Source organism: Dromaius novaehollandiae, chromosome 7, assembly GCF_036370855.1.
Source record: "Dromaius novaehollandiae isolate bDroNov1 chromosome 7, bDroNov1.hap1, whole genome shotgun sequence".
Classification (NCBI taxonomy): Eukaryota; Metazoa; Chordata; class Aves; order Casuariiformes; family Dromaiidae; genus Dromaius; species Dromaius novaehollandiae.
Window position 1 is genome coordinate 19,025,746 of NC_088104.1, and position 26,691 is coordinate 19,052,436.

Genomic DNA, 26,691 nt, shown 5'->3' on the forward strand with positions numbered 1-26,691 from the left:
GGCACCTGCTGTCTCACCAAGCGCCCCTGGCCCTGCAGAAGCAGTTTGGATCTGGTTGCCGTGCGGCTGGGGCCACGCACACGTGGTGGCAGCGCTCGGGCTGCCTGCCTAGCGTGCTCCCTGTTGTGCATCTCCACACACCCCGCGTGAGCGGCAGAGCCTGTGACGTGGGCTGGCACGTGCACTCCACGTCCCCTGGGCAGGGTGAAGCGGGCGGCTGGGGCTGTGCGTGGTCCCTGTCGGAGGCAGCCTATCATGCTGTATTGACCCGCATGGAGGCAGGAACATGTGTGCCATGCACGGATCGATGGCAAGATTGAAGATGTGTGTGCGCTTGCCGGACGACTAAGGAAACCTTTGCCGTTGGCACTGGCAGCACAGTGAAGGTCATGCTGACCTGCGGCGCAGTCCCCGGGGGGAGGCGAGGCATCTGCTGAGCTCACTGGGTGTGTTGTCTCACCGCTTGTCCTCCTGGGACCCCAGCTTCCCCGCCAGGCATGCATCGCCCGGCAAGCGTCGCATCTCCAGGGGGGCTGTGTGGTGCTGAGCTTGTCCTGGGCAGGGAGCCGGTGCTTCCCCCCACGGCCACGCTGCTGGGCAGAGCCACAGAGGGTTGCTCGACTTGCAGGTCAGGGATCCAGCTCAGCCCTTCTAGCAGACTTGAGCCTCCATTGCCAGCTGGGGAAACTGAGGCAGGGAGTGGGAGGAGAGCATGACTTGCCATGCATGGGGAGCAGTGGGATGCAGCCTTGGCGCACGGTGTGACTGCCGTAGGTGCTGCAGGGAACCCGCAGCCGCATCTGGGCACCAGCCCTGCTGAGGGACGTAGGCAGAGCCCCTCGGTGGCAGGGGACAGCGGCGGGCAGGAGGGCTGGAGGGCACCCCGCTCCCGCGCTGCGTGCAGGGCTGTGCCCACGGGGCCGGCGCTGTGCCCACGGACGGATGCAAGTGCGCCGTGCAGGGATCCCAGCCGCGGGACAGGGGCTGCTGCGATGCACCCACCGCTGGCGCGCCGGCCCGGGGAAGCGTCCGCACGGAGCTGCGCCGGGGGTCAGGAAGGAAGCGGGGGGGCCAGGCCGCGGCGCCCGGCTCGTCCCGCGGGCAAGGGGGCGGCGAGCGCGGCGCCTCGGCCCCGCTCCCGGCGGCGGCTGCCGGCGGGGGCCCAGCGGAGCGGCGGGTCTTGGCGCCTCTCAACTTCGGGAGCGGCGGGCCGTGGCAGGGAGGCGGTTAACGGCCAGGGAGCCGCCGAGGCAGGAGGAGTCCGCAGGCGGGCGAGCGGGAGGGGGCCGCCGGGCGAGCTACCCGCCCCCGCCGCGCTGCGCCGGGCCGCTCCGTGCCGCGCCGCGCTGCCCCGGGGCGCGCGGGCCGGGCCACGGCGGGGCGAGGCGGCGAGCGCGGCGGCGGCGGCGGCGGCGGCGGCGGCGGCGGCGACGGTGGCGGGGGCAGGCTCCGCGCCCCGCCCGGCTCCGCTCGGCTCGGCTTGGCGCGGCGCGGCACAGCGCGGCACAGCGCGGCTCCGCTCGGCTCGACACAGCGCGGCTCGGCGCGGCTCCGCTCGGCTCAACTCGGCTCGGCTCCGGCGGCTCCCGAGCCATTCAAACAAGTGGCTCCGGCAGCACTTCGGCGCCGGGGCTGGCGAGGGAGAGGGCGCAGCGCGGCTCCCTGCCCCGAAGGCGCCGGGCCCTTCACACTGCCTCTTTCTCCAGCGCTCGCTCTTTATTTGACGATGAAATAATGTTGACATGTCTTGAATTATTAAGTATTCCCTGGATTTTATTAGCACATGATGCCTAAATGCTGCCTGTATCTGCTGGGGTCTTAACCAGAGAGGAGCGAAGGAGAGAGGCAGAGACACAGAGCGAGAGAGAGGAGAGAGAGGGGTTTTTGACAGCTGTATTTGTGCTGATAAGCGAAGGCACAAGGAGACGATCGACTAGTGAGACAAGAGGGAAGCGGTGGCTCGGAGCTGCTGAGAGGGGCTGCGCTTCCCTCCCGAGACGGCTCGGCCCTCCCGGCGCCGTGCTGGGGCTTGGGGGGGACCCGAGCCCCCTCCCAGCGCCTGGCCGGGGTCTCGGTCGGTGCCTGTGCCCAGGGGCAGCTCGCTGGCCGGGCACGCCGGCCGCACTGGGCAGATGCCAATTGAGATCGTGTGTAAAATCAAATTTGCTGAAGAGGATGAGAAGCAAAAGGAGAAAGAAGAAGGGGATAAGGAGAGCCTGATTGAGGAGCCTGCGCGGCCCCGGTCCCGGGACCTGGCTGCCTTCGCCAGCGCCAGCACACTGCACGGCCTCGGACACATCTGCCGGTCAGGGCAGCTGGGCGTGCGCCAGACCCTCTGGGCATTTGCCTTCCTGGCCTCACTCGCCTTCTTCCTCTACCAGGCGGCCAAGTCGGCACTGCTTTACCTGGAGCACCCCCATGTCATGACCTTGGACGAGGAGGCCATCCGCGAGATGGTCTTCCCCGCCATCACCATCTGCAACATCAACCGCTACCGCCACTCGGCGCTCACCGACGCCGACATCTTTCACTTGGCCAACATGACCGGGCTGCCCCCCAAGGACCGGGACGGCCACAAGGCCACGGACCTGCTCTACCCCGACCCCGACATGGCTGACATCGTCAACCGCACCGGCCACCAGCTCGACGACATGCTCAAGAGCTGCAACTTCAGCGGCGAGAACTGCTCCTCCCGTGACTTCGCTGTGGTGAGTGCGCACCTGGCTCAGCCTGCTCCCCCCGGGGCCCCTGCCGGCTTGGGGGGTGCTGACCCGGCGGTGCCTTGCCAGTGCCGGGCTGCCCGGCTCGCTCTTGCTGCTGAAGTTTGCAGCTCTCTGTGTTTGAGTTTCCCTCCAAGTTTCACATGGGGAGAGTGAGAGTCCTCCATGGGAGCTCTCCGTAGATCTCTGCGCCGCAGCACTGGGCTGCCTCCGTGTCCTCCGCGGAGGGGCTCGCAGGCAGGTGCGGGGGTGCACGGGTGAGCGGGGCTCGCAGGTGCCCAGGGTGGGTGTGCGGTGGGAAGGGGGGAAGCTGTGCTGTACAGCCCGGCTCCAGACAGCTTCTTCCCTGCGGGTCGCACTGCTCTGTAGCAGGGTGTTTTGCACAGCGGGAGTGGATGGGGGGGGCACAGACCCCTTTGCGCAAAGGGAAGCCCTCTGCTCTTAGGGGACTGGAGGTGGGATGCATGTGTATCCTGCAGGCGCTGCGCACACACATGTGTGCAAATGTGCACGCTGAGCGCCCCGAGCAGGTCTGCCCGGCGGCATGGCTTTGTCCGGGTGGCCCGCGGCTGCCCCGGGCTGGCCCACTGGCAGCTCCCTCCGGCAGCGCCCGTGCCTGCCCAGCCAGCGAGGCTCCCGGCTGGGCGGCACGAGCGTGCAGCTCGCTCCAATATTGAGCCTGAAATCACAAATCCCCGCTGTGGTTTGGGAAAATAAATGTGCTGAACAGGCGGAATACCTGATGGGACCCTTTTCAGACCGTAATGACTCTGGAAATGAGCCGCCTCTCTCCTACGACTGCCAGGGTCTGCTGCTCTGCTTGCTGGCTGCACTCACAGAAGCAGCACTGCGAGCCGGAGCCCACGCCGTGCCGGGGAGGGGGATGCCGCTGGCTGGGCAATCCTCTGGGGAGGAGGATGAGGAGGCTCCGTGGGGCTGGAAATGGCTGATGTGGCATGTCCTGTTTCCCTCAGTGTCCATCTGTCCAAAGCCGGTCCTCTGCACAGAGCGATGCTGCCTGGTGAAAGCACTGTTTTGAGGAGGGGTGTTGTGGGGGGGCTGCCCTGTGCGGGGCTTGGTGTGGGCAGTGCTTGTCTGCAGTGGTGTGAGGAAGCACAGCGGGGTGCTGCCCCGCTCCTGCTGGGGTCTTGCTGGGCTCTCCACCGTCGTAGCCGAGCCGCCTGAGTCGTCTGCTGGAGAGAAGTGCGATCCGGCAGGATGAGGGCAGGGCTGGCAGCAGGGAGCTCTGGAGCTGGTCCCTCCTGCACGTGGCATGTGGGGTTGTCTTTGGGGTCGGCCATGCCGGGCCCCAGATTGAGGGTCCTGCTGGCGACCCTGCAGAGCTTGGGGAGGCTGCGAGCCCAGCGTTGCGTGGGGTTGCGGGCGCAGCGATGGTGTTTGCGTCCTGCTGGGCTGTGCTGCGAGCCCAGGGGGGCCGAGCATGCCGCCCGATCGGGCTGGGGGCAAGCTTCCCGGAGCAAGGATGTTGTGTGCGCACCGTGCTGCGTGGCAGCGGAGCGGCTGCCAGTACTGTCCCTGGGACCCTGTTTTTCAGCGGATGGACGTGCAGGAGCGGCAGCATGTGCTGCAGCTCTGAGGCCTGGAGGAGGGAGTCTGGGCCGGGGGGGTCCTGTGCAGGGTGGGCAGTGAGCCAGCACAGAGGGGAAGCAAAGGATGGGGGGGCACCTTGCACCGGAGCAGGTTTGGGCGTGTGGATGGTAAGTGCTGGCTGATCCAGACCCCACTCCTCAGCCTGGCCTGGCCCAAGGAAGAGGAGCCCATGGGGCCCTGCAGCCTCCTCCCGTCACGTCCCCCGCTCAGCCCCCCCTCCGAGCCTTTGAGGCAGCAGGTATCCCGCCAGGCGGTGCTGCCCATGACTGCAGCTCTGCTGTCAGGTCTCCAGGAATCAGCGGCCGTCAGGCAGAAAGGGGCATCCCTGGCACCTCTCGCTGCCTGTTTTCGGGCAGCACCTGGAGCAAAGTGGGGATCTTGGTGCAGGAGAGGCTGCAGGGCATGGGCTTGAGGAGGGATGGGGAAAGCATTGCCGGAGGGAAGGGACTCGGTGATCTCTCTCCACCACACACCACGTCCCAAAGGCCTTGCCAGGCAGCAGCCGTACCTGCCAAGGCAACACAACATTTGCAGCAGGGGCTTCCAATTGCAGTTCCCCAAGCCGAATTGGTCCCCTGCGCCTACTCCCGGGACAGAGTAAAACACAATGCAAGTTGCGTGGCAGGCACCAGTGAGTCCCAGCTGTGATGTGTGGGCTCGGGAGCTCCCATACGTCCCAGCCGCATCATGGGGCTTTGGGCCCCAGGACATCTGTGACCCAATAGAGGGGTACTAGGGCTGGGTGCAGCGCCTGGGAGCCCCAGACCTCACTGGTCCCAGTCCTGTGTCTCCGTGTGTGCACTCCTGCTTGGAAAGCTCGTGCTCCCTCACTGCAGTGAGCGGATAGCAGGTCACAGCATGTCCCAGCAGTGATGGGGGGCTCCCAGACTGCGGCACGTCCTGCTGGAGCAAACAGCTGGGGGCTGCAGGGCATCCAGGCCGCAGCAGGCAGCCCCCGGAGCAGAGCTCATGTCTGCAGGGAAGTGGGGACAGGGGAGAGCTTTTCTTTCTGCCCGCTGGAGCTGTGCTTAGGGGAGTGCTGGAGTTGCCCCTCTCCCCTCTGTGCAAGGTGGCTGGAAGTTGCACAGCACTCGGCTGGCAAAGCTGCAGGGCTGCTGTGGGCAATCCGCTACCGGGGACCCGGAGCGGTGCCGGGGCTGGGAAGTGTCCCCTTGCGCCGCTGCTTGCAGCCTATGTGCACATGATAAATAACTCGCACGGATCCTTTAAGTAAGAGCCGTGAGTGGTAAATGATCTTCCCCTATTTAACGTCACAAATCCACATTCTTTATGGGATAGCAAATTAAGAAACTATGGGGGAAAAAAATCCCCAGTGTAAGCATCTTCTGCGTAATAAAGCCCGGCTGGGCTGTAAATCTCCCCAGGCAGCAGGGACAGCGCTGAGCCGCAGCAAGGCTCCCCTGCAGCCGCGCTGACAAACGTGCCCCACGCTGCAGGAGGGACGTGTGGGAGCCCCAGGCAAACCCTGTACAAGCCGTGGCGAGCCCCGCCGTGCTCCGCTCTTGCTGGTGCGAGCCAGCCGCCTTTCCCTGGCGCTGCCCGGCCTCACAGGGCCAAGCGTGCCCCAGCCCCTGCCCACCGTGGGATTGCCCTTTGCAGCCGGCACGGAGGGCGGCAGGGAGAGCCCCGGGCCCGGCACGGCGGCCGGCGCTGAGCCCTGCCGGCTCGGTGAGCACAGCTGCTGAGGCGAGGGTGTGAAGCGTGCAGCACTGGTGCAGGAAATCAATAGCGCTCTTTACGTGCCATTAAGTGGGAGGTTAGGAAGCATCCCCACGGGGCTGGCGCTCAGCTGCAGCAGGCGCCTCGCGCCTGCGGGATGCCCGGGACCCAGCGTGCCCAGCGCCCCGCTCTCTCGCAGCCTCGCGCAGATGCTGGCCACATCTGGGGGCCCCGCGGCAGAGGGAGAGCCCTTGGAGCAGGGCTCTGGGGAGACAGTGTTTGGCGAGGGGGCCACGGGGCAGGGGGCTGCCACGGGGAGGCAAGTGGAGGCGATCCCCTCTGGCGGGCACCCACTCGCTGGCACCGGCTGCACGAGGAAGCTCGGCTCCTGCCCGGGTTGGAGCCTGGTGCCTTTCTGAAAACCACGTTCCCTGTCAAAAGCCTTTTGTTTCCGATCTGTTGCCGCTTAAGCCAGTCCTGCGAGGGCCAGCGGTGGGGGGGAGCGGAGAGGTTGCTGAGAGCTGGCAGCGCAGCTCCGAGCTGGCACCGGCCCCCGCTCTCCAGGCAGGGCCTCCCGTGCGCCCGGGACCTGCGCCGGCCGGGGGCTCCCCGCGCTGGCCCCGCTCCTGGCCTGGCCCCGGGCCCCGGCTGCAGCATGCCGGCGGGGAAGGTGATTTCCTCGGCTGCTCTCGGAGCCTTGCCGCATGGCGTGGGGGAGCCGGGGCTGCCTCTGGAGCCGTGTCTGCAGCTGCGAGCCCGCAGCGCTGTGGGCTGGTGCTCCCCGTCACTTTGTGTGTGCACGGCTGCCCCAGCCTCCTCCGAGAAACCCTCTGCCCAATTCCCCCCATGCGATCGGCACCACTCCCAACGCGGGGACTCTCTCTGACCTTTCCACCAGAACCACACTTAATAAATGTCACATTTCCAGCCTATTTTTACACCAGGTAAATGAGCTGGTCTCATTCCTCTTCACCTGCCCCTGGCCCGCCTGGCACCTCTGGCAGCCACTCAACCGCTGGGAGCCGGGGCCTTTCGCTGTGGACCCGCTCGCACCCCTGCCAAGCTGCAGCACGCGGCTGCTCTGCCTGGGGCAGCAGAGTCCTGCACCCTTTCCGGCGGCTACATGTGCACAGGAAAAAAGGGAGAAGCATCCCATATGGCTAATGCCACCCTTGCGGGCTGGCGACAGTGCCCGCCCCAGCAGCCCTGGCGGTGACGTGTTTGCCACCCCAGCCCTGCATCCCTGGTGGTGCGGACACGCTGTGGGCTCCTCTGCTGTCCGGAGCGTTGGCAGCTCCAGCACCGTTACGCATGAGACGCCTGGGCACAGCTCGAGGCTCTGCTTGTGCCAGAAAATGGGGGACTTTAATGCAATTCATTGCCATTTAATTTTACACAATTCCTGCTGCTTAATCCACTGAGAAATGCTAATTTATACAATTCACGTCTAAAAATAAATGTCAGTCCGGCAGCTCCCAGCAGCGGGTAGCTGCTCCCAAAAGCCCCTGCCGGAGCCGTGTGCGGGGAACCCCGGACGGACGCCCCCCAGCTCTCCCAGCCGGCATGCGGCTCCGTGCCCGCTGGGGCCTGCGGCAGCGCGGCAGTGCGGGGTGCGAGCAGGACCTGCCGGCAGGCGCCCAGGCTGCAGGGTGCGGGGCCCGGGACTGGCTGGATGTAGTGGTGCCACCACAAAGCCCCCATGTCGCCGTGGGGCTCGGGGCGCCGAGGCGGCGGTCCTGGGTGTCACGGCGGTCCGGCTGGCTTGGGAGGCTCACGAGGCAGTTTCGGGGCCGCATCCGCCCCACTGCAGTCCTGGCCCCGCTGGCAGCCAGAACCAGGGCTGCGGCTGTCAGTGCGTGATGGAGGAGAGCCCTGGTGCCGACGGTGCACCCCGTGCATGGCGGGGCTGGCTCCCTATTATTAATTACTTTTAATTAAAATATTAATTGGTCCCAAGGCAATGTAAGTTAATGTGGGAGCGGAGGGAAGCATGCATCCCTGCCTGCTGGGGGAGAGCAAGAGGATCACTAGGTCCTCAAGGAGGCCTCTCCACAGGGGATGGGGATGGAGCCGGACCCAGCAGGGATGTGGCCCCCCCAGCAGGGAGCACCCTGTGCCCAGCACCCTAACCCATCCCACCCCACATGTCACCCCCCAGTGGCTCTGTGCCCCATGCCTGCCCCTCTCCCACCTTTCGCTGCGTAGACCCCAGTCCCGGCCCCATCTGAGCGGCAGGGCGCCGTGTGCCCCCGGCCCGCGGGTGGAGACCGAAGTGGGGAAGCAGGGGGGCACGAGGGCGCCGCAGCGGGGGATCGGAGATGCTGGAGGAGCCGGCGGCTTTCCCACCGTCTCCGTGATTGAGATCGGATCACCGTGAGCATAAAAAAGCTCTCTTCATAATTATATTTAATGAATTGACTTTAAAAGCTCTTATGCTCTTATCTGGGTAATTTAATATCACACACTTAATAAGCCTGCCTCCGATACGGGGGGAGCTGGTGGCCAGGACGCCCGCGCCTGCCGTGGCCCCCCCGGGCCGCAGGCCGTGCCGTGGGGCACTGCCGTCCCCAGGGCCGTGGCCCGGTCCCCAGCGCTGGCTGCGGTGGTGGTGCCGGCTGCGGTGCCGGCACGCTCAGTGCCAGGCCCGGGCGGCGGGCAGGGCGGCGCGTGCCAAGGCGGCGGCGGTGGCAGCAGCGCGCGGGAGGATGCAGCTGCCGGCCGGCGCTGCATGGGGGGCGGCACTGGGTCTCCCAGGCAGCGCGCGCGGGGCGCGGGGCCGCCTCGCCGGGGCTCCCTCCGCGGACAGGCGGCTGCAACAGAAGGTTTACAGAGCTGCGCTAAGTGACGCAAATGGTTTGAAGCCCATAAAGAGAGACGGTTTTATGTAAGACGACTATATAAAGCTCTGCTGTTCTGCCATTGATGAGATATAGGCCTTTATTTATAGAAGGCAATGTTTGCGGTGCGAGTGCTGAAAGCCAGCCAGGGACCCGCAGATAGGACGTCGAGTCATTTCACATGCAGCTGCCGTCGACACTGTTCACACATTAAAGAAAAAAATTAACAAGTTTGCAGCCAGTCAGGTGGAAAAAACAATAATTGTTGAAAACCGTATTTCCCCCTTTTTCCAATAACAAATAGCTGAAACGCTGCTGGGGAGAGTTGGGCTTGCTCAGCTCATGTAAAGAACAGGCTGAGGCTCAAGCCCGGCTGGGTCAGATGCTCTGGATGGAGCAGGGTGCAAGGGAGAGGGAGCAGGGTGCAAGGGAGAGAGGGTGGGGTGCAGGGGAGAAGGAGCAGGGTGCAAGGGAGAAGGAGCAGGGTGCAAGGGAGAGGGAGCAGGGTGCAAGGGAGAGAGAGCAGGCCTGGGGAGGACACCAGGGGCAGGAGGAGATGCCCAAGCAGGTGTGGCAGGAGTCTCTCTGCCAGCACTGAGGCAGCTGGCAGGGGCGGGGTGGGGGGGATGTGTGCGCATTTCTACTCACCTCTGCATGTGCATGAATGTCCAGGACTGGAATAACAGGGCCTGCACCTGCAGGCAGTGATGACAGCATCGGTAGAGCAGCACGGGCTGCGCGCGCACCGAGCACTGGAGGAGCAGGTGGGCTGTGTGCCGGCACTGCGGGGCTGTAACCGAGCTGGGGGTCTTCCCTGAGCCCTGCCTCCCACCCGGATTGGCAGAGCACCGTGTCCCCCAGCCTTGAGCCACTGCGCGCAGCCCCATGCATGCAGTCACAGCCAGACGGGGCTGTGGGGCACGTGGGCACAGCCAGCACGGTGTGCAGGGATTGGGGGCGTATGGCTGAAGATGCTGTCTGCGCGGTGGGCTGCAGACAAGGCATCTGGTGGGTTTTCCTGCCTAGCACGGAGTTGCCTCTCCCGACCCACACGCACAGAGATATTCTGAGGCTATTTCTTTGCCAGATGTGGCTGGTTTTTTACTGGAGAGCAAACAGCATGCCCCTGTGGTCAGAGCGCCCTGCCAAATTTTGTTTCATGCACGAAAGAAGGAAAAACTTCTCATGATTAATTGTGCAGCAGGGGAGAACATGCATCTCCCTAACCTGCTCCTTGCTGGTCGCTGGCCTTTCCTGGCAGCCGCTTCCCCGGCGCATGGCTGGGGGAGGCCGGGGAGCTCTTCCCGTTGGGCACATCCTCATGGGCCTGCGCGAGGAGCGAGTGGTGAGGGTGCTCAGCACGGCCGATCTGACCTGCTCAAAGGCAGGAGGGTGCAGAGACCTCTGTTACGGTCCTCCTAAGTCTGCGAGGGCCATGGTGGGGAGGAAGGCCAGCCAGGGCTTCACAACAGGGGAGCAGAGTCCTCCTCAGCTGAGGCATTCCCAGATTCACCGTACTCTTCTCTGGGAGCGGACGCAAGCGGGAGCACACTGTGCCTGAACTGCTGTTAAACACTGGCTAAGCTTTAATGGAGTCAACAGGTTTTGTTCTAGTAGAACAAAGCTTACGTTCCTGCTTACAGCACTGGAAACGCAAGCACGAAGGAAAAGTTGGGGGCCAGGAAAGCCGGAGGTAGGGAATAGCTGTGGGTGCTGTGTCCCAACGGCTGCAGAGGGCCCCCATCCTCTCCAGGCTGGAAGAGCCCTGGGGCAGCACCTGGGCACTGCAGAGGGCACTTGGCCGGCAGGGCTTTGTGGGCAGCAGGTGATGCCGCCGGCGCCCGTGTTGGGGTGCTGGTAGGGTCCAGCCCTCCTCCTGCAGCATCAGCCTTGTTCAGGCCAGTGCAGGACTACTGCTGGGGTTTGCTAGCTTTAGCATGATGCCCCACGGTTTCCCACACGAGGAGGACACGGCTGACATGATGAAGTTAGGCGGCTGGTTTTGAAGGTGAGCACCACCCGTGCAGGGAAGTGGAGCTGTTACCCGCCCACGGCGGCCGGGCTGGGGCAGTGGCCCGGCTCTCGGCACCGGTGGGCTGCAGCACTGCGGGCTGCCAGCCCGCGGAGAGGCTGCCAGCCCGGGAGCCTGCTGGGCTTGCAGGGCCAGGGCCCCCGGTGGGAGGGGAGAGGAGGCACAAGCCTCATCAGGCCAGAGCCCCTGATTAATCACTAGCCGCCAGCCCTGCGGCCAGCAGCTCATTAGCAGTTTAATTCCTGGTGCCTGCCATGCTGGAAGGCTGCTCATCTGGGTAGCCACAGTCAGGGTGCATCTCCCTGGCCCAGGCAGCAGGCGCAATTAGTGCCGATGCCCGTCGTCCCAGATAGGCCACGCTGCGCACTGGGAAGCCGGACAGCAGGTCCCGTGCGTACGGGTGCTCTGGGCTGGCGAGCGTCCTGAGGCTGAGCAGGACCGGACACATTCCCGCGTCTCCTCCTGCTGTAGCCCGGCTCTGCCTGGAGCGTCGCCGGCCCCGTGGTGTCATGGGGCCAGGAGTGGCTGTCAGCGTCGTCAGGCCGCCACGGCGAGGCACCGCGCTCCGCTGCACAGGAATATTTAGCAAGCCTGTCAACCCCACCGGGCGCTGGCCGGCTCACCGGCCCCGGCACCCCTGTTGGTGAGGGCGGGAGGGAGCTGAGTGCCCCGGGGGAGCCCGTGGGCCGTGCACCCCGCAAGCAGAGGTGGCTGCAGCCACGCGTCCCCACCACGTCCCCATCCCGTGCCCATCCCCACCCCGTGCTGGATGCGGGTCCAGCCTGCCGGCCCGGCCCGGCGTGTGGTGCCGTCCTGGGAGCCACATGCCGCTGTGACGGCCGCTCCGTCCCCGAGAGCCTGCCTGATCAGATCACGGCAGAGCTGCTCTTCAGAGGGAGTTTTTCAAGCTCTGGCCCCACTGCACTGCTCCCACTCTGACATCCTGTTTCCTTATCGCCTGACATGACCTTAATTAACTCCCTGGACTGATAACACGCTGGGTTTCTCCTCCAGGAGCTGTGTCGCAGCACCGCGTCCTGCCTCACCCGCTAAGGGACTGCTGCAGAGCCCGTGCCGGCGGCATGGAGCAGGGCAGGGGGCTGCGCGGAGCAGGGGCGGCCGAGCACACTGGGGTGGCAGGGGGGACAGGGCAGTGCTGAGCAAGGCAGCTGGTGCTGCGCTGGCCATGGTGGGAGGCTGGTGGGATGCTGAGTGTGCAGAGATGGCTGGCCCAGTCCTGACACGAGGGCAGGACCAGAGGCTGCGCTGATGCCCAGGGGACAGTGGCACTGCACGAATGGCAGGAGCGTCTGGCCAGGGCATGCAAAGGGGCTGCGCGGTGCCGTGGGGGAGTCCTGGCTCTTCTCCGTGCTCCGTGCTTGGCAGGCCAAGATGCAATGAGCTGGGGCTGCAGGCTGCACAGGCTGAGCTGCCTGGGTCTCAGAGCATGTGCCGCAGCCGCAGGGGTCCTCGCGCAGGCCTGCATCCCCTCGGAGAGGGACAGGGCTGCAGAGCCACCCGGGGAGGGCTGCCGTCCCTGCCCTACACCCCCCTTCACTGCCGGCCCGGATGGATTGAAATGCCAGCATTGATGACTTTTGCAGCCACTTTATCTCCAGCGCTTGGCAAATATTGGCGGAGGGGAGATTATTCAATAGCAAAGTTTGCAGATGGGAATCTCAGCTTGTGATCCACGCTGTGCCGCAGCCCGGCTGCCTCAGAGTCGTCTCCGCTCGCTCGAACAGAGCCCCAGGGCCATGTCTCCCAAGGGCAGACCCCAGGGCCTCGCAGACAGTGCCAGGGCCCAGGGGCTGCTCAGAGCCGTGTCTGCAGGGGCTTCTCCCCTCTGAGCTCTGAGCTTTGCTGTACTGCAGCTCGTGTCTCACCCCCCAGCACAGACAGTTTGGGTGCTGGAGCAGGGACGTAGCCCTGCTCGTGCCAGCCACATGCTGCCCGACCTGCAGGCAGCTCTGCCCTGGCAGCATCCGGGGTGGTGCTGCAGGCCCTGCGGATAGCAAAGGGCTGCAAGATGCTGCCAGCCCATCTCCTCCCGACTTGCAGCCCCACAGCCCTCCTCCCCACGGGTCGCAGGACCCAAAAGCCTAATCCTGTCCCTCCCAGCCTCGCAGCTCCCGTCCGCAGGACCCTCAGCACAGGCAGTGGGTGGGGTGGGAGGTCAGTTGTTCCTGTGGCATACATGGGTAGAGAGCGGCTTGACACCTTTGTTGACATTGCGTGTGGAGGCGCCAGGCATTGCGTTTTCCAAAAGCTGAGCATGCAGTGGAGACCATGGGCTTTTTGGAAAGTGTATGCAGTTATTGCTTTTTGCAGGCCATGATGTATGGGCTCCTGTAGGCAGTGCATGGTCCTAGGAGCCTGGCGTAGGCTTGCAAAGGGGGAAGGGAAGATGGTCTCAAGGAGAGGAGGTATGAGCTGCCCACTCTGCTCTGGAGTGCAGGAGCTGCAAGGCAAAGGGGCATCAAGAGGGAGAAGGACCCAGTAGGTGCAACCACTGGGGACCCTCGGCCCCCCGGTGCCTGTCCTTGCTCCCGCAGAGGCAGAGGGCCAGTGTGAGGGCATCGGGGCTGCTTGCCAGCCCTCAACCAGGATATGGCAGATATGAACAAGCCATTGTCGTGGTGTGAGACCTCGTGTGCTCCTCCTCTTTGCCTGTGCACACGCACGTGTGTGCATCCGCGCAGCCGGGTGTCCCTGCGTGCCCAAGCGTGCCTTGCAGGCAGAGCTCAGTGCGGTGCCCCCAGGAGGGGGTGTCAGTTGGAGCATCTCTTCCAAAGTTGGAGCCTGCACTAATGTACCTTCCCTGTGTGACTCCTGGCCCTTCTCCTCGGGGCAGTGTGATGGCCCTGGTTAACGACTGGGTCCCCAGCAATGCTGGGGGCAGCAGTACGGCTGGGGAGCACTGTGCCCTGCTGCCTAGCAGCTGGCAGGGCCAGGACAGATGGGTCCTGTCCTGGGAGCACTTCATTTGCAAGCCCCAAGCTGGAGTCGGCGGAGGCCAGGAGCAGTGTCCCTTCCCGGGGCCGGCGCAGGGCAGCGACTCAGTTCATGCACCTGGGCGACATCCTGGGCTCCCCCAGAGTCTGAGGACTGTGCCACGGGGTTGCCCCTGCTCCTCGTCTGCCAGGCAGCACTAACGAGGGCTGGCCTTGTAATTGCCCAGGTGTGGGGGGGGGCTCCCTAGATCAGCCCCTCCACCCAGGAGCACATAGGCTTGGGAAAGCCAACCCCTATCATGTTTGTTCCATTGATTTAGCGCCGCCGAGAGGGTTTAATCAGCCTTTAGCCTGCACGCTCCGGCATTAAGAACAAATCCATTAGCCACGAGAAAACCACAAAGGGTTGCGCTGAGGCTGGATGAGGTCCCAGCGCCTTCAAGATGCAAATTGGCAATCAAAGATCAAAGCCATGCAGTTCCCTAATCTCTGCTAAAAGGGCTTAGCTATTAAGGAGCCCTTTCCCACTGGGTTGTGATCACCCCACTTCACTCGGGCTCCTGATGCGCCGGTGGGTAGCACCGTCACCCAGCCCCGCGCCCAGCCCCCGTGTGGCTGCGAGCCAGCCCCCAGGAGGAGGGTGCAGGCGGGCGCTCAGGCTGTTTGTTTGTGCATTGCTTCCTTGAGTTTTGACATGCTGGTGTCAAATCCGTGTTGGCAGAAAGAGCAAAGCCCCGAGCGGTCAGCGGGTGGAGGGATGGAGGAGCCGGGGCGGAACGGGGCGGTGGGGGAGCTGTGCAAGGCTGCAGGGACTTCAGGTGGGGATGCTGGCAGCTGGCTTCCCTCCCTCTGCTCAGGGATTTACCCGGGTTCAGCACCTGCCTGGCCGCACCAGGTGGCTTGGGTCAATCCCTGCCAGCCCCTGGGAAATCAGTGCTTGGGCAGGTGGCAGAGGCTGGGTGAGGAACCAGGGCAGAGCAGGGTACCTTAGGTCCAAATTCCCTTTTTGGGGTATTTCTGCCCACCCCATCTCGCCCTGTGACAGGGGGTGCGTGAGGCCCTGGCTCTCAGAGCCGCCCTGAAGCTCTGTACGCTGTGCCAGTGCCGGGCTGCAGGAGAGGGCTGCTCCTTCCCTCTGCTGCCTGCACAGCCCCGGCAGCCCCATGAGCCCCAGCAGCCCCGCGCTGTGCAGGAGAGTCAGGGAAGCCGTCGAGCCGTGACAGGAGCCAAGCTGCCAGCAGCGTCAGCAAGTCTCTCGCTGCACAGATGGGCTGCCACAGCCAGGGCACCACTCACACGAGACCCTGCCGCAGAGGCACGCTCCACTGCCTGGGTGCCAGCACAGCACTTCCAGCCCTGCGCGGCCCTGCCACGCTGAGCTTGGGGGCTTGCTCACCCAGCCGAGGTCTGGCATGGAGCCCAGCATCCCCCCAGGTAGCCCAACATCTCCCCAGGTAGCCCAGGGTAGTGCAGTTCCTGGGGACATCAGCCTGTGCTGGATGACAGCTGCCAGAGCCCAGCTGACCCCACTCCTTGCCCCGCTGCCCCCCTCCATCCCAGGGCACCCTGTCCTGGGCCAGACCCCAGGACAGGCACCCAGGGCAGGCAGGAGGCTCTGCAAGCCCCATGCAGGGAGCAGCGTTCGCGCTGGGGGCACCATGTTTGGCCAGCGGTCGTGTGCAGAGCTGCCTATCTCTGGGGCCAGGGACCTGGGCGCAGGACCCAGGAGCCCTGACAGCAGGAGAACGGAGGGACATGTCCCACTGTCCCCCCAGTTCCCGGTCTGGGGACTCCAGACAAGGGGAGCAGCTCCGCTGGCTGCCGCCCCACAAGGGGAGCAGGTGTTGACGTGCTGGCAGCATCTCAGTTGGGGTGGCAATAAATCTTATCAGTGTAGACCCATCCACAGGCAGCAGGATAACCCCCCTGACAGCCCAGCTAAAGCAGGTGTTTCATCTGCACAATGTCAGCGCTGCGGATTTACAGAGAAATGCCACGGCTGGAGAGACCGTGGCCAGGCAGGCACCGGCCTGCTCCCAGGGCCAGCTGCTCGTCTCCCGCAGCCCTGCTCTGGGGCCACGGGAACCTGGGCGCAGGGAGGGTGCCGGGGAGCGGGCTGCACAGCGCGGGGCAGCGTTGCTCTGCCTGGTGGCCTGGACCACAGTGCAGGGCTGTCCCAGCACGACCCACGGCTGGACCCGCCAGAGCACGTCTGCGAGGGGCAGAGATGGGAAATGTGTGCATGTACTTGTGTGATGCTGGCAGTGGGTCCCCCAGGCTGTGACCGTCAGGCATGAGCAGCACCATGTGTGAGACACTTAGCACGCTCCGTGGGTGCACTTTGCACGCCCGCATGTGTGCATGCCCGTGCCCGTCCCGCTGCGGCCAGGCAGTGCCGCGTGCGGGAGCACCAGGCCCCAGTGGGCAGTGCGGCGCGAGTGCTCTTGCTTGGCGGCGGCAGCGAGCAAGCGCACGAGCGTGGCAGGCCGGCGGGAGCCACGCTGCCCCAGGCTAGCACTCGCCGCGCTGAGCTGTTACATTTCCTGGCGGCGCGGACCGCGCAGCCGTGGGAACAATAATGAGATGGAGCAGCAGAAGGACGGCGAGATAAGGCTGCCTGCGCTGCCCCAGCAGATTAAACGCTGGGATTAAGCAGGCGGTGCCAGCTCTGCTGCCTTTTTATCTTGCTGCTTCTCCCCTCTCATTCTCCTGCAGTCGATAGTGAATGGTCTCGGAGCTGTCAGCAAAGGAAATTGCTTGTTAACCCTTTGGGGATGGGCGACGCAGAGCTCCCTGTGCAGCTGCTCTCGAAGAGGCGCCATCCCCGGAGACGGCGCTGCCTGGAGAGCTGCGCCTGAGCCGGCGAGGGGCAGCCGCAGGGACTGCGGCACTGTGTGCTGCCTCCTGGCAGTGCCCAGGCAGCTGGACCCCACTGGGGGCGGCTGCGAGACCCTGGCACCCGCGGGGCTGCACACACAGGCCAGGCGAGGCAGGGCCAGCAGTGCTGGGGTCTGCTGCCACCTCCCAGCCAACAGCCACCAGCAGGGTCGACCCCTTCCCAGGGAAGTCCTCGCACCCAGAATCGCCCCGCACCAGCCAGCCCAGCTGCGTACCAGCGTGGGTTTGTTGCCCAGCTCCAGTAGCAGGGGCGGTCCATCAGCAGCCCAGACCGTGGCAGCCTCCCGTCCTCCAACCTCCAGAAGTGAAGCTCTGCAATCCAGGCATTTGCAGCCTTGGCCACGCAGGTGCGTTCAGAGGGTTTCCACGGGGCTGCGCGTACCCATTTCCCTTCCTGGCCCACAGCTGTCCCAGGGCCACTCCTGGGCTCTGCCCCGCTGGGGAGGCAGGACAAAACTGTCCCTCTCACCCCGCCGTCAGCAAACAGCTTTGGGCACATATGCATGAATACGATACCCAGAGCAGCACAGATCCAGCCAGTGGTGCTGCTGCTGCACACAGGGTTATTCCTGGGTATTTACAGCTGGTAGCTGTGCACCTGGTAGTTATGGACCATATCCTCGATATTCCCTGCTTTCCTCAGCGTGCAGGATGGATGGGCTCAGTATTACATCTGTGCATGAAATAACAGGGCTGTGGACCATTCCCTGGCCCTGCAGCCAAGCAGCAGAGACTGGCTGTGTCCACACCGCACAGCATGTTGCGCTGGATCTCCTCCGGGCCCCGCAAGGAGTCGGTACCCAAAGACATAATTATTGCTCTGTGTGTGCGTGTGTGTGTGTGCGTGTGTTGTTCAGTTTGCAGTGCTTGCAGCAGTGCAAGGCTGTGTTGCAGCCCCTCCCAGTGCTTTTTTTGGAGCGTGGTGTGTGTTGCGTGCCTGGGGGGTTTCCTGCCCAGCGTAGGGGGGTGTTTGAGGATGCAGAGCTGGCTGGGAGAGTGTTGGAGGAGCGCACAGAATTGTGTCAGGATTGCTATTTGTCACAGGCCAAAACCATGCCAGGGAGCGTGTTAACAGCTCAGTAGTGTGGACAACCAGCTCAAGCTTGCTCCCGCGTGTCTAGAAGCGTAGCATAGGTGCCTTCTCGGGCTTTGGGTGTGCAGCAAGGGGAGGTTTGCAGCTGGGCTGGTTGCAGCTGGGGACGGATCCTGCTTTAGTTGGGATTGCTTAAATCACATGGCAGAGCTCTTCCCCAGCCAGGCTTCAGCCCTTTCCAAGGGCTCAGTTCAGCTCTGGTTGGGGTCCATGCGGTGGCAGCAGGTTCCTGTCCCAGCCTGTCCCATGCTCGGCACATGGAGTCGGCTCTGTCCCAGCGCAGCCAGGCTGGGCCGGGGGCTCCGATGCCGGTTTCTCTCCGCTTCTCTGGAAGCAGCTGACACACGACTGTGTGTCCTAGGGCTCTTGCTGCCTGTACCTCACCCACAGGAATTGCGGGACAGAGGGAGCTGAATCCTGCTTGTGCATGGCCGAAGGATCTCGCAGGAGGAGTACGCAAGCCCTGGCTGCCTTGGCTGAGGAACTGGCAGGGAGCTGGAGCAGATGTTGCGGAGGGAGCCGGGCTGCGCCAGGGAGCAGAGCCTGAGTTATGAGAGGAAACTAGGAGCAATTGGCACGTGCGGGCTGGCAGGATGAAGGCTCTGGGAGGATGGGATTGCTGTTTATAAATACATCAAGGGAGTAAACACAAGGGAGGGAAGAGAGCTATTTAAGCTAAGGGACAATGCTGGCACAAGAATAAATGGTACAAACTGGCCACAAATAAATTTTGGTTGGAAATTAGGAGATCAGTGAGATGCTGGGCCGAACACCCCACAAGAGAAGCAGGAGAGGAAGGCACAGCTTGGAGACTCACTCTCCTGATGGAGGTGGCTGTGTGCTGCTGTGCCTGTGGCAGCAGAGACGGGAAGCGAGGAGCTCAGGTCCCCTGCTCTTCACCCCCACGTCGCATCCACACTGGCTCTGGGGGCTCTGCACAGCTCCGGCTGCATGGCCCCCTCTGTCTCCCAGCTTGACCAGTGCACAACTCCTTGGGCTGTCAGACACAGGGACATCCACTGCCAGCAGTCGCCTCTGCACATGCTGTTGCAGATGCTGCTCCTGAAAGCAGGACGGTGCTGCTGCGCCGTCTGCTTCCCTGCCATCGCTGGCAGCTCTGGGGCAGATGCCATGGGAAGCGCATCGTTCTTGCATGCGTTGCCTTTGCCCCATGCTTCTGGCCTGCCTCCCAGCAGGGAGCACTGGTTTCCAGCTGGTGATCCTGCCTGGTGCTGAGGGTGCTGGGGTCCCCGCTGGCCCCGATGCGCTGGCCTGGCAGATACCTGCTCCCCGTGTCCTGCATTGCTGCTTGGGTCCTTGCACCAGCTCTGACCAGCCAAAGGCGAAACCACGTCCGGCAGCTGCCTGCGGCACAGCTGAGCACTTGGTATGCCAGCAGCGAGCCTGCTTGGCACGAGAGGGACTGTGCAAGCCCCAAATCCCCACGTTGCCGCTGTTGGCTCAGGCCAGTCTGAGGGACTCAGCTGGCGCGGGCTGGCCTGCAGCAGAGAGATGCACATCTGTGCTGGGAGGGGGCCGGAGGGGATCCCAGCCCTTCTGGGAAGAGCCCACAGCATCGCTGCGCGAGGCAGCAGCACCCCAGCCCTGCTGCTCTCCCTCCAGCTGGGGAGCTGCAGAGGACACTGCAGACCTGGGCCACGGTACCACGATGGAGACACGGAGAGCCCAGCCCCGCACCAGTGTGCCCTGCTTGGGGCTGGAGATGCCCTGGACTCCTGGGACCAAGTCTACCTACCCCACGGAGGGGAGACCCCAGCCCCCAGCGCGCACGGTGGCATCTAGGCTCTGGCTGGGCAGTGCAGGAGCCGTCCCTGCTGCCAGCAGCAGCTTTGCGTGGGGCAGGGATGCTGCATCGAGGGGCTGCAGGTGTGGGGGGAGCCGGAGCTGGGGTAAAGCCAAACTGGCACCATTCCTCACCCCTCCTGGGAATGAGGAAGGGAAACGGTGTGACCATGCGTGAGGGGCGATGCTTGCAGAGGCAAAAGCATCCCACTGGCTCAGAAAATTGCTGCAGAATCGGGCTTGAAATGAGTTGAAATTGCTGAATCCAGGCGGATCTCATATCCCAGGCAGTTGCAATGCTGGCGTCAGCGCTGCGGCTTCCATCCCTGGGCACCCAGGCGGGGCTGCGAGCGCCACACAGGGGGGCGGGGGTGCCAAGGGCTGCAGCGGTGGGGCTGGGGGCACAATAAGGGGCAGGAGCAGAGCAGGGGGACCGGGGCAGGGTCGACTGTGGCGGGGGGCACTAGCAGAGCTGGGGGCAGTGTGCATGGGGACATGTACCTGCCAGAGTGGCAGACCCAGCTTCCTGGGGGTTGTCCCCGCACCATGCCCATCGGGGCTGGGTTGTCTGTGTCCCGGCTCTGCCCATATCACCCCGGACCAGTGCGGCCATGCTTGCCGCAGTTCCTGGCAATCCGCATCCCTCTGCCTCTATGCACTCGCTTAGGAAGCATTGTTTCCAAATCCCAAGGCTGCTCTCTCCCTGGTGCCAGCATGGCCCTTTACTCTGGTGCCCAGTGCCCACAGCCTTGCTCTCCCTGGTTGCTGCCAATTTGCTCCGGAGCAGCTCTCCAGGCTGGGGTCCTTGGAGCATCCCCCAAGAATACCTCCAAACCGGCATCCCCTACCAGGCTGAGGGCAGTGTAACGGGGCAGCAGCGCCAGGGCAGAGCCCAGGGCAGCGGCTGCACCCCACTGGGCATCTCCCCACAAGGCCCAGCCCTGAGCTGGGACAGGGCTTGGGCCAGGGGTTTGCGCATCCCAGGGGATGCAGAAGCCGGGCTGTGCATCCCAGCAGAGAGACATGGGAGCCAGGCTGCGTGTCCCTGCAGGGATGTGGGAGCCAGGCTGTGGGTCCCAGCGGGGATGTGGGAGCCAGGCTGTGTGTCCCAGCAGGGATGCGGGAGCCGGGCTGCATGGGGCTGCGGGAGCCGGGCCACGTGTCCCAGTGGGGATGCAGGAGCCAGGCTGCAGGTCCCAGCAGAGCTGCGGGAGCCGGACTGCGGGTCCCAGCGGGGATGCGGGAGGCAGACTGTTTGTCCCAGCAGGGCTGCAGGAGCCAGGCTGTGGGTCCCAGATGTGCGGGAGCAGGACCTGCCCGTGCCACACGTGCTGCAGCTCATTCCTGTTGCATGCCAGCATTTGGCTGGAAGCTTAGCGCAGCCCCTTCTCCTCAGAGCAATCAGGATTTGCCGCTGCTTGCAATGTTTAACGTCATCTTCCAGAGGCTAAATACCGTGGGGAGCCGTGTAAGCCGCGGAAATACCTGTGTGAGCCGGGATCAGCCAAAGGCAGGCACAATGGGCTTGTAGCAGCAGGGACGGGGGATCGGGGTGCACGTGGGGCTGGCCCTCACCCCCCACTGCCCAAGGAAAACCCCGGTGCTCGTGGAAGGGCAAGGGTGAGGATGCCGGGGCCTGGCACCCAGCAACCCATGGGGCACCCAGCCCCGAGCAGTGGAGGAGAGCGGTGTGGGGTGGGCGGAGGAAGCCTCGGCCGCCGGTGAGAGCGGAGCCGGGCTATCTCCCGCCGGGATCTGCCTGCTGAGACGCCGGCAGCTATTTCTGTCAAGGTCAAAGTGTCTCCACAGCAGAGAGCAGGGAAATGACTAATCGTGTTGAGAAATTACCTCCCTAATGGGGTCTCCCCTGCACGTGAGCGCAGCGTGGGGATGCTGGTGTGCGACGGCTGAGTGGGGAGGCTGGGACGCAGTGTGGGAATCCAGCCTCCCGGGCGCCCGGCCTGCAGCACCCGTGGGTGCCAGGCAAAAGGAGCCGCCGTGCCAGGGCCCAGGGCCTGGCAGCACACGCGTGTGCGGCTGGGAGAGGCTGCAGCCCCGCAAGGCACTTTTCTGGGTCAGCTGCTGGGAGGAAATCCTGTTGCCGGTGCAGGCAGCCTCTCCTCTGCCCTTCCTCCTCCTCTTCCTCCTGCACTCACTGTTACCTAATTGGGTTTGTCATGCTGGAAAGCCAAAGCCCTTCAGGACTGTGCTGTGCTCTCGCCAGCGAGATTTCACAGCTGTCCCCGGCACCCTGACAGCCGACAAGTGAGTAACTCAGCTGTGCACCACGGGCACCCCCTGCCTTTTCTGTGCCCCCCCCAGGCCTTGCCGCCTGCCACGGGCCACAGCAGTGCAGGGGACGAGGCCGCCATGGCCCCCAGCTCTCTGCCCCACAGTTCCTCCAGCCACCCCTTGCCGGATTTCCAGGGGGACCCCAGCCCAGCTCAGTGGCCGTGTCACCCTTTTTGGGTGCCGTCCCCCCTCCCCAAGCTGGGGGTCTCTGTCCCTGCACTGCAGGGTGCTTGCGATGCCACCCGGAGATGTCTGAGCCAACGCATGAAATGGAAGTGTTCAGAGAAATGACATTTCCTCGAGCCTGGAAAGCTCATCCTCCGTTAAAAGAAAACTAATATAAAAGCTGCCCTAGTGTGCGAGGGGCTGATGGTATCAGGCTACAGCCTCCGGCTCGGGGAGCCGCAATAAATCCCAGCAATCCCAACGGTGGGATTGCTCCCTGCACGGCTGCGATAGCGGTGGCTGAGCCCCCTCGAGGGCCCAATCCTGCACCAGGCCCGGCTCTGCGCCAGGGTCTGTCTCTGCAGCTGCTGTGCCCCGGAGACAGTGCAGCCGGCTGGGATGGGACGATTGGCAGGTGGGTTTCTGGCAGGGGCTGGCACTGTGCACACGGTGCGCAGTCCAAACGTGGGACCCTGCTGCCCCCTGCCGGCTCTGAGCCCGTCCAGTCCGGCACTGGACGTGCACCCGCGCCCGTGGAGAGGATCCTTCCTCTCTCTGCTTCATGGCTGCAAGCAAATGCCCAGCAGCTGCTGCTGCTGCAAATGGACGGGAAAGGGCTTGACTCGGCCCCTGCAGCTTGCTTAAGCTCTCCTAACCCTTCCCGTCCTCGTCCACAGCCCTCAGCGCCGGCAGAGCCCAACAGCGGGGAAACTGAGGCACGGGCTGGCAGGGAGTGGGTCACCCGCCTCCCTGCACCGCTGCAGCAGCCCTGCACCGCGCCACGGTGCCGCGCTTTGAAGGCGCCCTGACGAGCTGTCAGGGCCCTGCGTGGCGCACTGACAGCCTGGCGCTTTGGCAGCACCGGCGCGGGTGTGCAGACGCTCTGATCACAGCTGCAGCCGTCACTTCAAAGCACCCAGCGTGCTCCGGTGGCTCCCACGCAGCCCACGCGTCCCCCCCACCAGGGCCCACGGCATGGGGCAGGGGCGTGCCAGGGTCCCCACGCCGTCCCCGGCAGCTCTGGCAGGAGGCGACGACCTCCCAAGCGCAGTGGTGGCCTGCCCAGCGGAGCTGCCGTGGGGCTAGGAGCCCCCCCGAGCCGGTGGGGGGGGGCCCTGGGGGTGCAGGCAGGGGGCTGCTGGGGCGGCGGGCAGGGGACAGCGGGGACGAGCCAGGGTGCAGCATTGCAGCGCGGCCGGGACGGGGCATTGCCGCCCAGGCACCGGCGCCCGCTGTCCAGGGCGCTGGGGGCTGCCGGGATGTGCTGCCCCACTGCCCAGCCTGGGGCAGCGCAACGCCCCCCCCACCCCAGCCTGGCTCGGGGAGGAATTTTCCACTCCCGAATGGAGGTTGGGGGAAGGCGGGTGCCTGCACCAGCCCCCTCCTCTCCCTCCCCTCGCCCGTCACTGGAGCAGCTCGGGAAGGCGCCTGCCACACTCGGCTCTGCAAAAGTGCGGAGCAAAAGCCTCGGGGGAGGGAGCCCGCCCCGGCGGGGAGCAGCAGCGTTTCCCAGGGCAGGCTGCAGCACCTGGGCGGCAGCAGGGGCAGCGGGCACCCCACTTTCCGGCCGGGCCCCCCGGAGCTCTTCCCACCTGCCACGATGCCGCTGAGCCTTTCCTGCTGCCCGGACGGGGAAGCCCTGGTGCCGGCTCGGGGCCGCACCGTCGCCCAGCTCACCGCCGCCTTCCTGCGAGCCGCCAGGATCCCTGGGCTGCACTACGCCTGCACCCGGCCGCAGTCCCGCCTGCGCCGCCTGCTCTGGAGCCTGGCCTTCCTGGCTGCCATCGGCCTTCTGGCCGCCGGGGCCGCCGACCGGGCGCGCTACCTGCTCTCGCGCCCCGTGCACACGCAGGCACGCATGGCCTGGGCGCCCCGGCTGCTCTTCCCAGCCGTCACCCTCTGCAACCCCAACCGGGCGCGCTTCCTGCAGCTCACCAGGCCCGACCTCTACTCGGTGGGGCAGTGGCTGGGGCTGGCCCAGGAGGACCGCTCGCTGGTGCCGGAGCTGCTGGCCGTGCTGCAGGAGGACCGGCGCCGCTGGCTGCTGCACCTCGCCAACTATTCGCGCTTCCTGCCGCCGCGGCACTCTGAGCACACCATGCAGAGCTTCTTCCACCGTCTGGGCCACCAGATCGAGGACATGCTCGTGGAGTGCCGCTTCCAGGGCGAGCGCTGCGGCCCCCAGCACTTTGCCCCCGTGAGCGCCCACCGTGTGGGGGGCAGGGAGGCTGGGCCGGCCAGCGGGATGCGTGGTGCAAGCCTGCGCCACCGGGAGCGATGCCTCCCCCCAGCGAGGGCAGAGGGGTGGCAGTGTGGCAGGGAGGCTGAGATGTCCCCCCCAGAAGCTGTGCTAGACCACGCATTGCCGTGGGGCTGCAAAGAGGTCCCGATCCCTACCCTGCTTGCAGACTCCCCCGCCAGCCCCCTTCCCTGGTCCATCACCCTCTCTTTTTCCATCCCCAGGTCTATACGCGCTACGGCAAGTGCTACACCTTCAACGGGGACCGGAGGAACCCCCGAGTGACCCGCCAGGGCGGCATGGGCAACGGGCTGGAGATCATGCTGGACATCCAGCAGGAGGAATACCTGCCCATCTGGAGAGAGACCAGTGAGTGGGGCACTGCTGCAGGACAGGGCGCGGTGGACGCGGGGCACTGCCAGGGCAGCTGCAGGGCAGGGCGCTGGTGGGGCGCTGCACCCCAGGTTCGATGGACACCAGGGCATGGCTGAGGACTGACCTGTGGGCAAGAGTGCAGGCCTGGGGCAGTGCCGACAGCCCAGTCTCTCTTCCCTTCTCCTGCAGACGAGACATCATTCGAAGCTGGCATCCGGGTCCAGATCCACAGCCAGGATGAGCCGCCCTACATCCATCAGCTGGGCTTTGGTGTCTCGCCTGGCTTCCAGACCTTCGTGTCCTGCCAGGAGCAGCGGGTAAGGCTGGCTCTGAGGTTGGGAGCTGCGCAGAGTGACTGCTGGGCCGGGGCTGTGGGGCAGGGGGGGCAGATGCAGTGTGGGGCTATGGGGGGAGAGACGCATGGTGCAGTGCCGTTCTGGGGGCTCCTGCTTTGCCCCATAGGGCCCCCGCCTCTGCCAGGTGGTGCAGGATGTCCCTCGCCACCCAGGGAGGCCCCAGCACCGGCACGGCCCCGCACCAATACCTCTCTTGCCCTGGCAGCTCACCTACCTGCCCCAGCCGTGGGGGAACTGCCGGGCCAGCGTGCAGGGGGAGCAGACACTGCCCGGCTACGACACCTACAGCATCGCCGCCTGCCGCCTGCAGTGCGAGAAGGAGGCCGTGGTGCGCAGCTGCCACTGCCGCATGGTCCATATGCCAGGTGAGGGGCACGGGCACTGGCACAGGGGCACCCTGCTGCCCCACTGCTCTGCCCCGGGCTGCCCCTGCCCCATCCAGCTGGCACTCGAGGGTCCCCCCTGCTCCGTCCCCCCCTGCACCTAGGGGATGTCACTGCCCCGTCCAGCCTGCACCCAAGGGTCACCCCCGTCCCATCCCCTGTGCACCCAAGGACCACCCCTGCCTCCTCCTCTCTGCCCCTCAGTTTGCCCCTGACCCATTCCCTGCACCCAGGGTCAGCCCCTTCCCCACCCACATTGCACCCAGGGTGCCCCGTTCAGCCTGCCCTCAGGGGCCACCCCTGCCCGGTGGGGGAGCGTGTCTGGGTGAGGGATGGGGCAGCAGTGGGCCGGCCTCCCAGCCCCGCTGACCCGCTGCTTCTCCCCAGGCAACGAGTCCGTCTGCTCTCCCAATGTGTACATCGAGTGTGCTGACCACACGCTGGGTAGGTGCGCAGCGGGGCGGGCTGGGGCTGGCTGGGTGCGGGCCAGGGAGGGCGCCGGGCTAGGGGGCAGCCCGTGCCCACCCGGCTGTGTGCCCCCCAGATGCGGCGGTGGAGGACAGCCAGGAGCGCTGCAGCTGCCCCACACCGTGCAACCTGACGCGCTACGGCAAGGAGATCTCCATGGTGCGCATCCCCAACAAGGGCTCGGCGCGATACCTCGCCCGCAAGTACAACAAGAATGAGACCTACATCCGGTGAGTGGTGTGGGCAGGGCGGCACGCCGGCATCTCTGGTGGGGTTGGTGTCGGCTCCTGGAGGACGCCGGGACACCAGGAATCTGGGGGAGCCCCGGCCCCGCTCCTGGCTCTTGCAGAGACCTGGTCCTCCTGCAGCATCCTCTCCCCAGAGGTGGCTGTGACTGGAGCATCTGCCCATGCCATAACCCGCCTCTGAGCCCTCCCACCCTTATCTGTCCCCATCCCACAACCACTCCCAGCCCGGATATGTCCCCATCGCACCAGCCAGTCCATGGCCACTCAGTGCCTCTGCAAAAGCAACCCAAATAACTCACTTTGCATTTGTGCTACTGGAGCGGGGAGGAGGGAAATGGCAGCAGGCTCCGTCTCCCCAGCGCTTGCCCTCCCTGAGTCTCGCGCCGCCCAGAGTGGCAGTGCTGGTGGGGCTGCTGGGCAATCCTGGGGTGGGGGGACTGGCACACAGGGCAGCATGAGGGCCCTGGGGAGCATGTGGCACTGGGGTCTGTGGGAAGCCAGGGATGTCTGGGGAGGGGACAGGGGTGCAAAGTTTGG

At 65.1% G+C, this 26,691-nt stretch overlaps 1 protein-coding gene across 1 annotated transcript in view; it reads left to right on the plus strand.

Annotated features, from left to right (window-relative positions):
- Window positions 1-1,460: 1,460 nt before the first annotated feature.
- ASIC4 (acid sensing ion channel subunit family member 4) overlaps window positions 1,461-26,691 on the plus strand; it is a 29,266-nt gene continuing 4,035 nt past the window's right edge. The window contains exons 1-6 of the mRNA XM_026122532.2: window positions 1,461-2,708; window positions 24,549-24,693; window positions 24,889-25,016; window positions 25,261-25,420; window positions 25,826-25,882; window positions 25,983-26,136. Coding sequence (XP_025978317.1) covers window positions 2,133-2,708; window positions 24,549-24,693; window positions 24,889-25,016; window positions 25,261-25,420; window positions 25,826-25,882; window positions 25,983-26,136 — 1,220 coding nt within the window. The 5' untranslated portion in view covers window positions 1,461-2,132. The remainder of the gene's footprint in view (window positions 2,709-24,548; window positions 24,694-24,888; window positions 25,017-25,260; window positions 25,421-25,825; window positions 25,883-25,982; window positions 26,137-26,691) is intronic.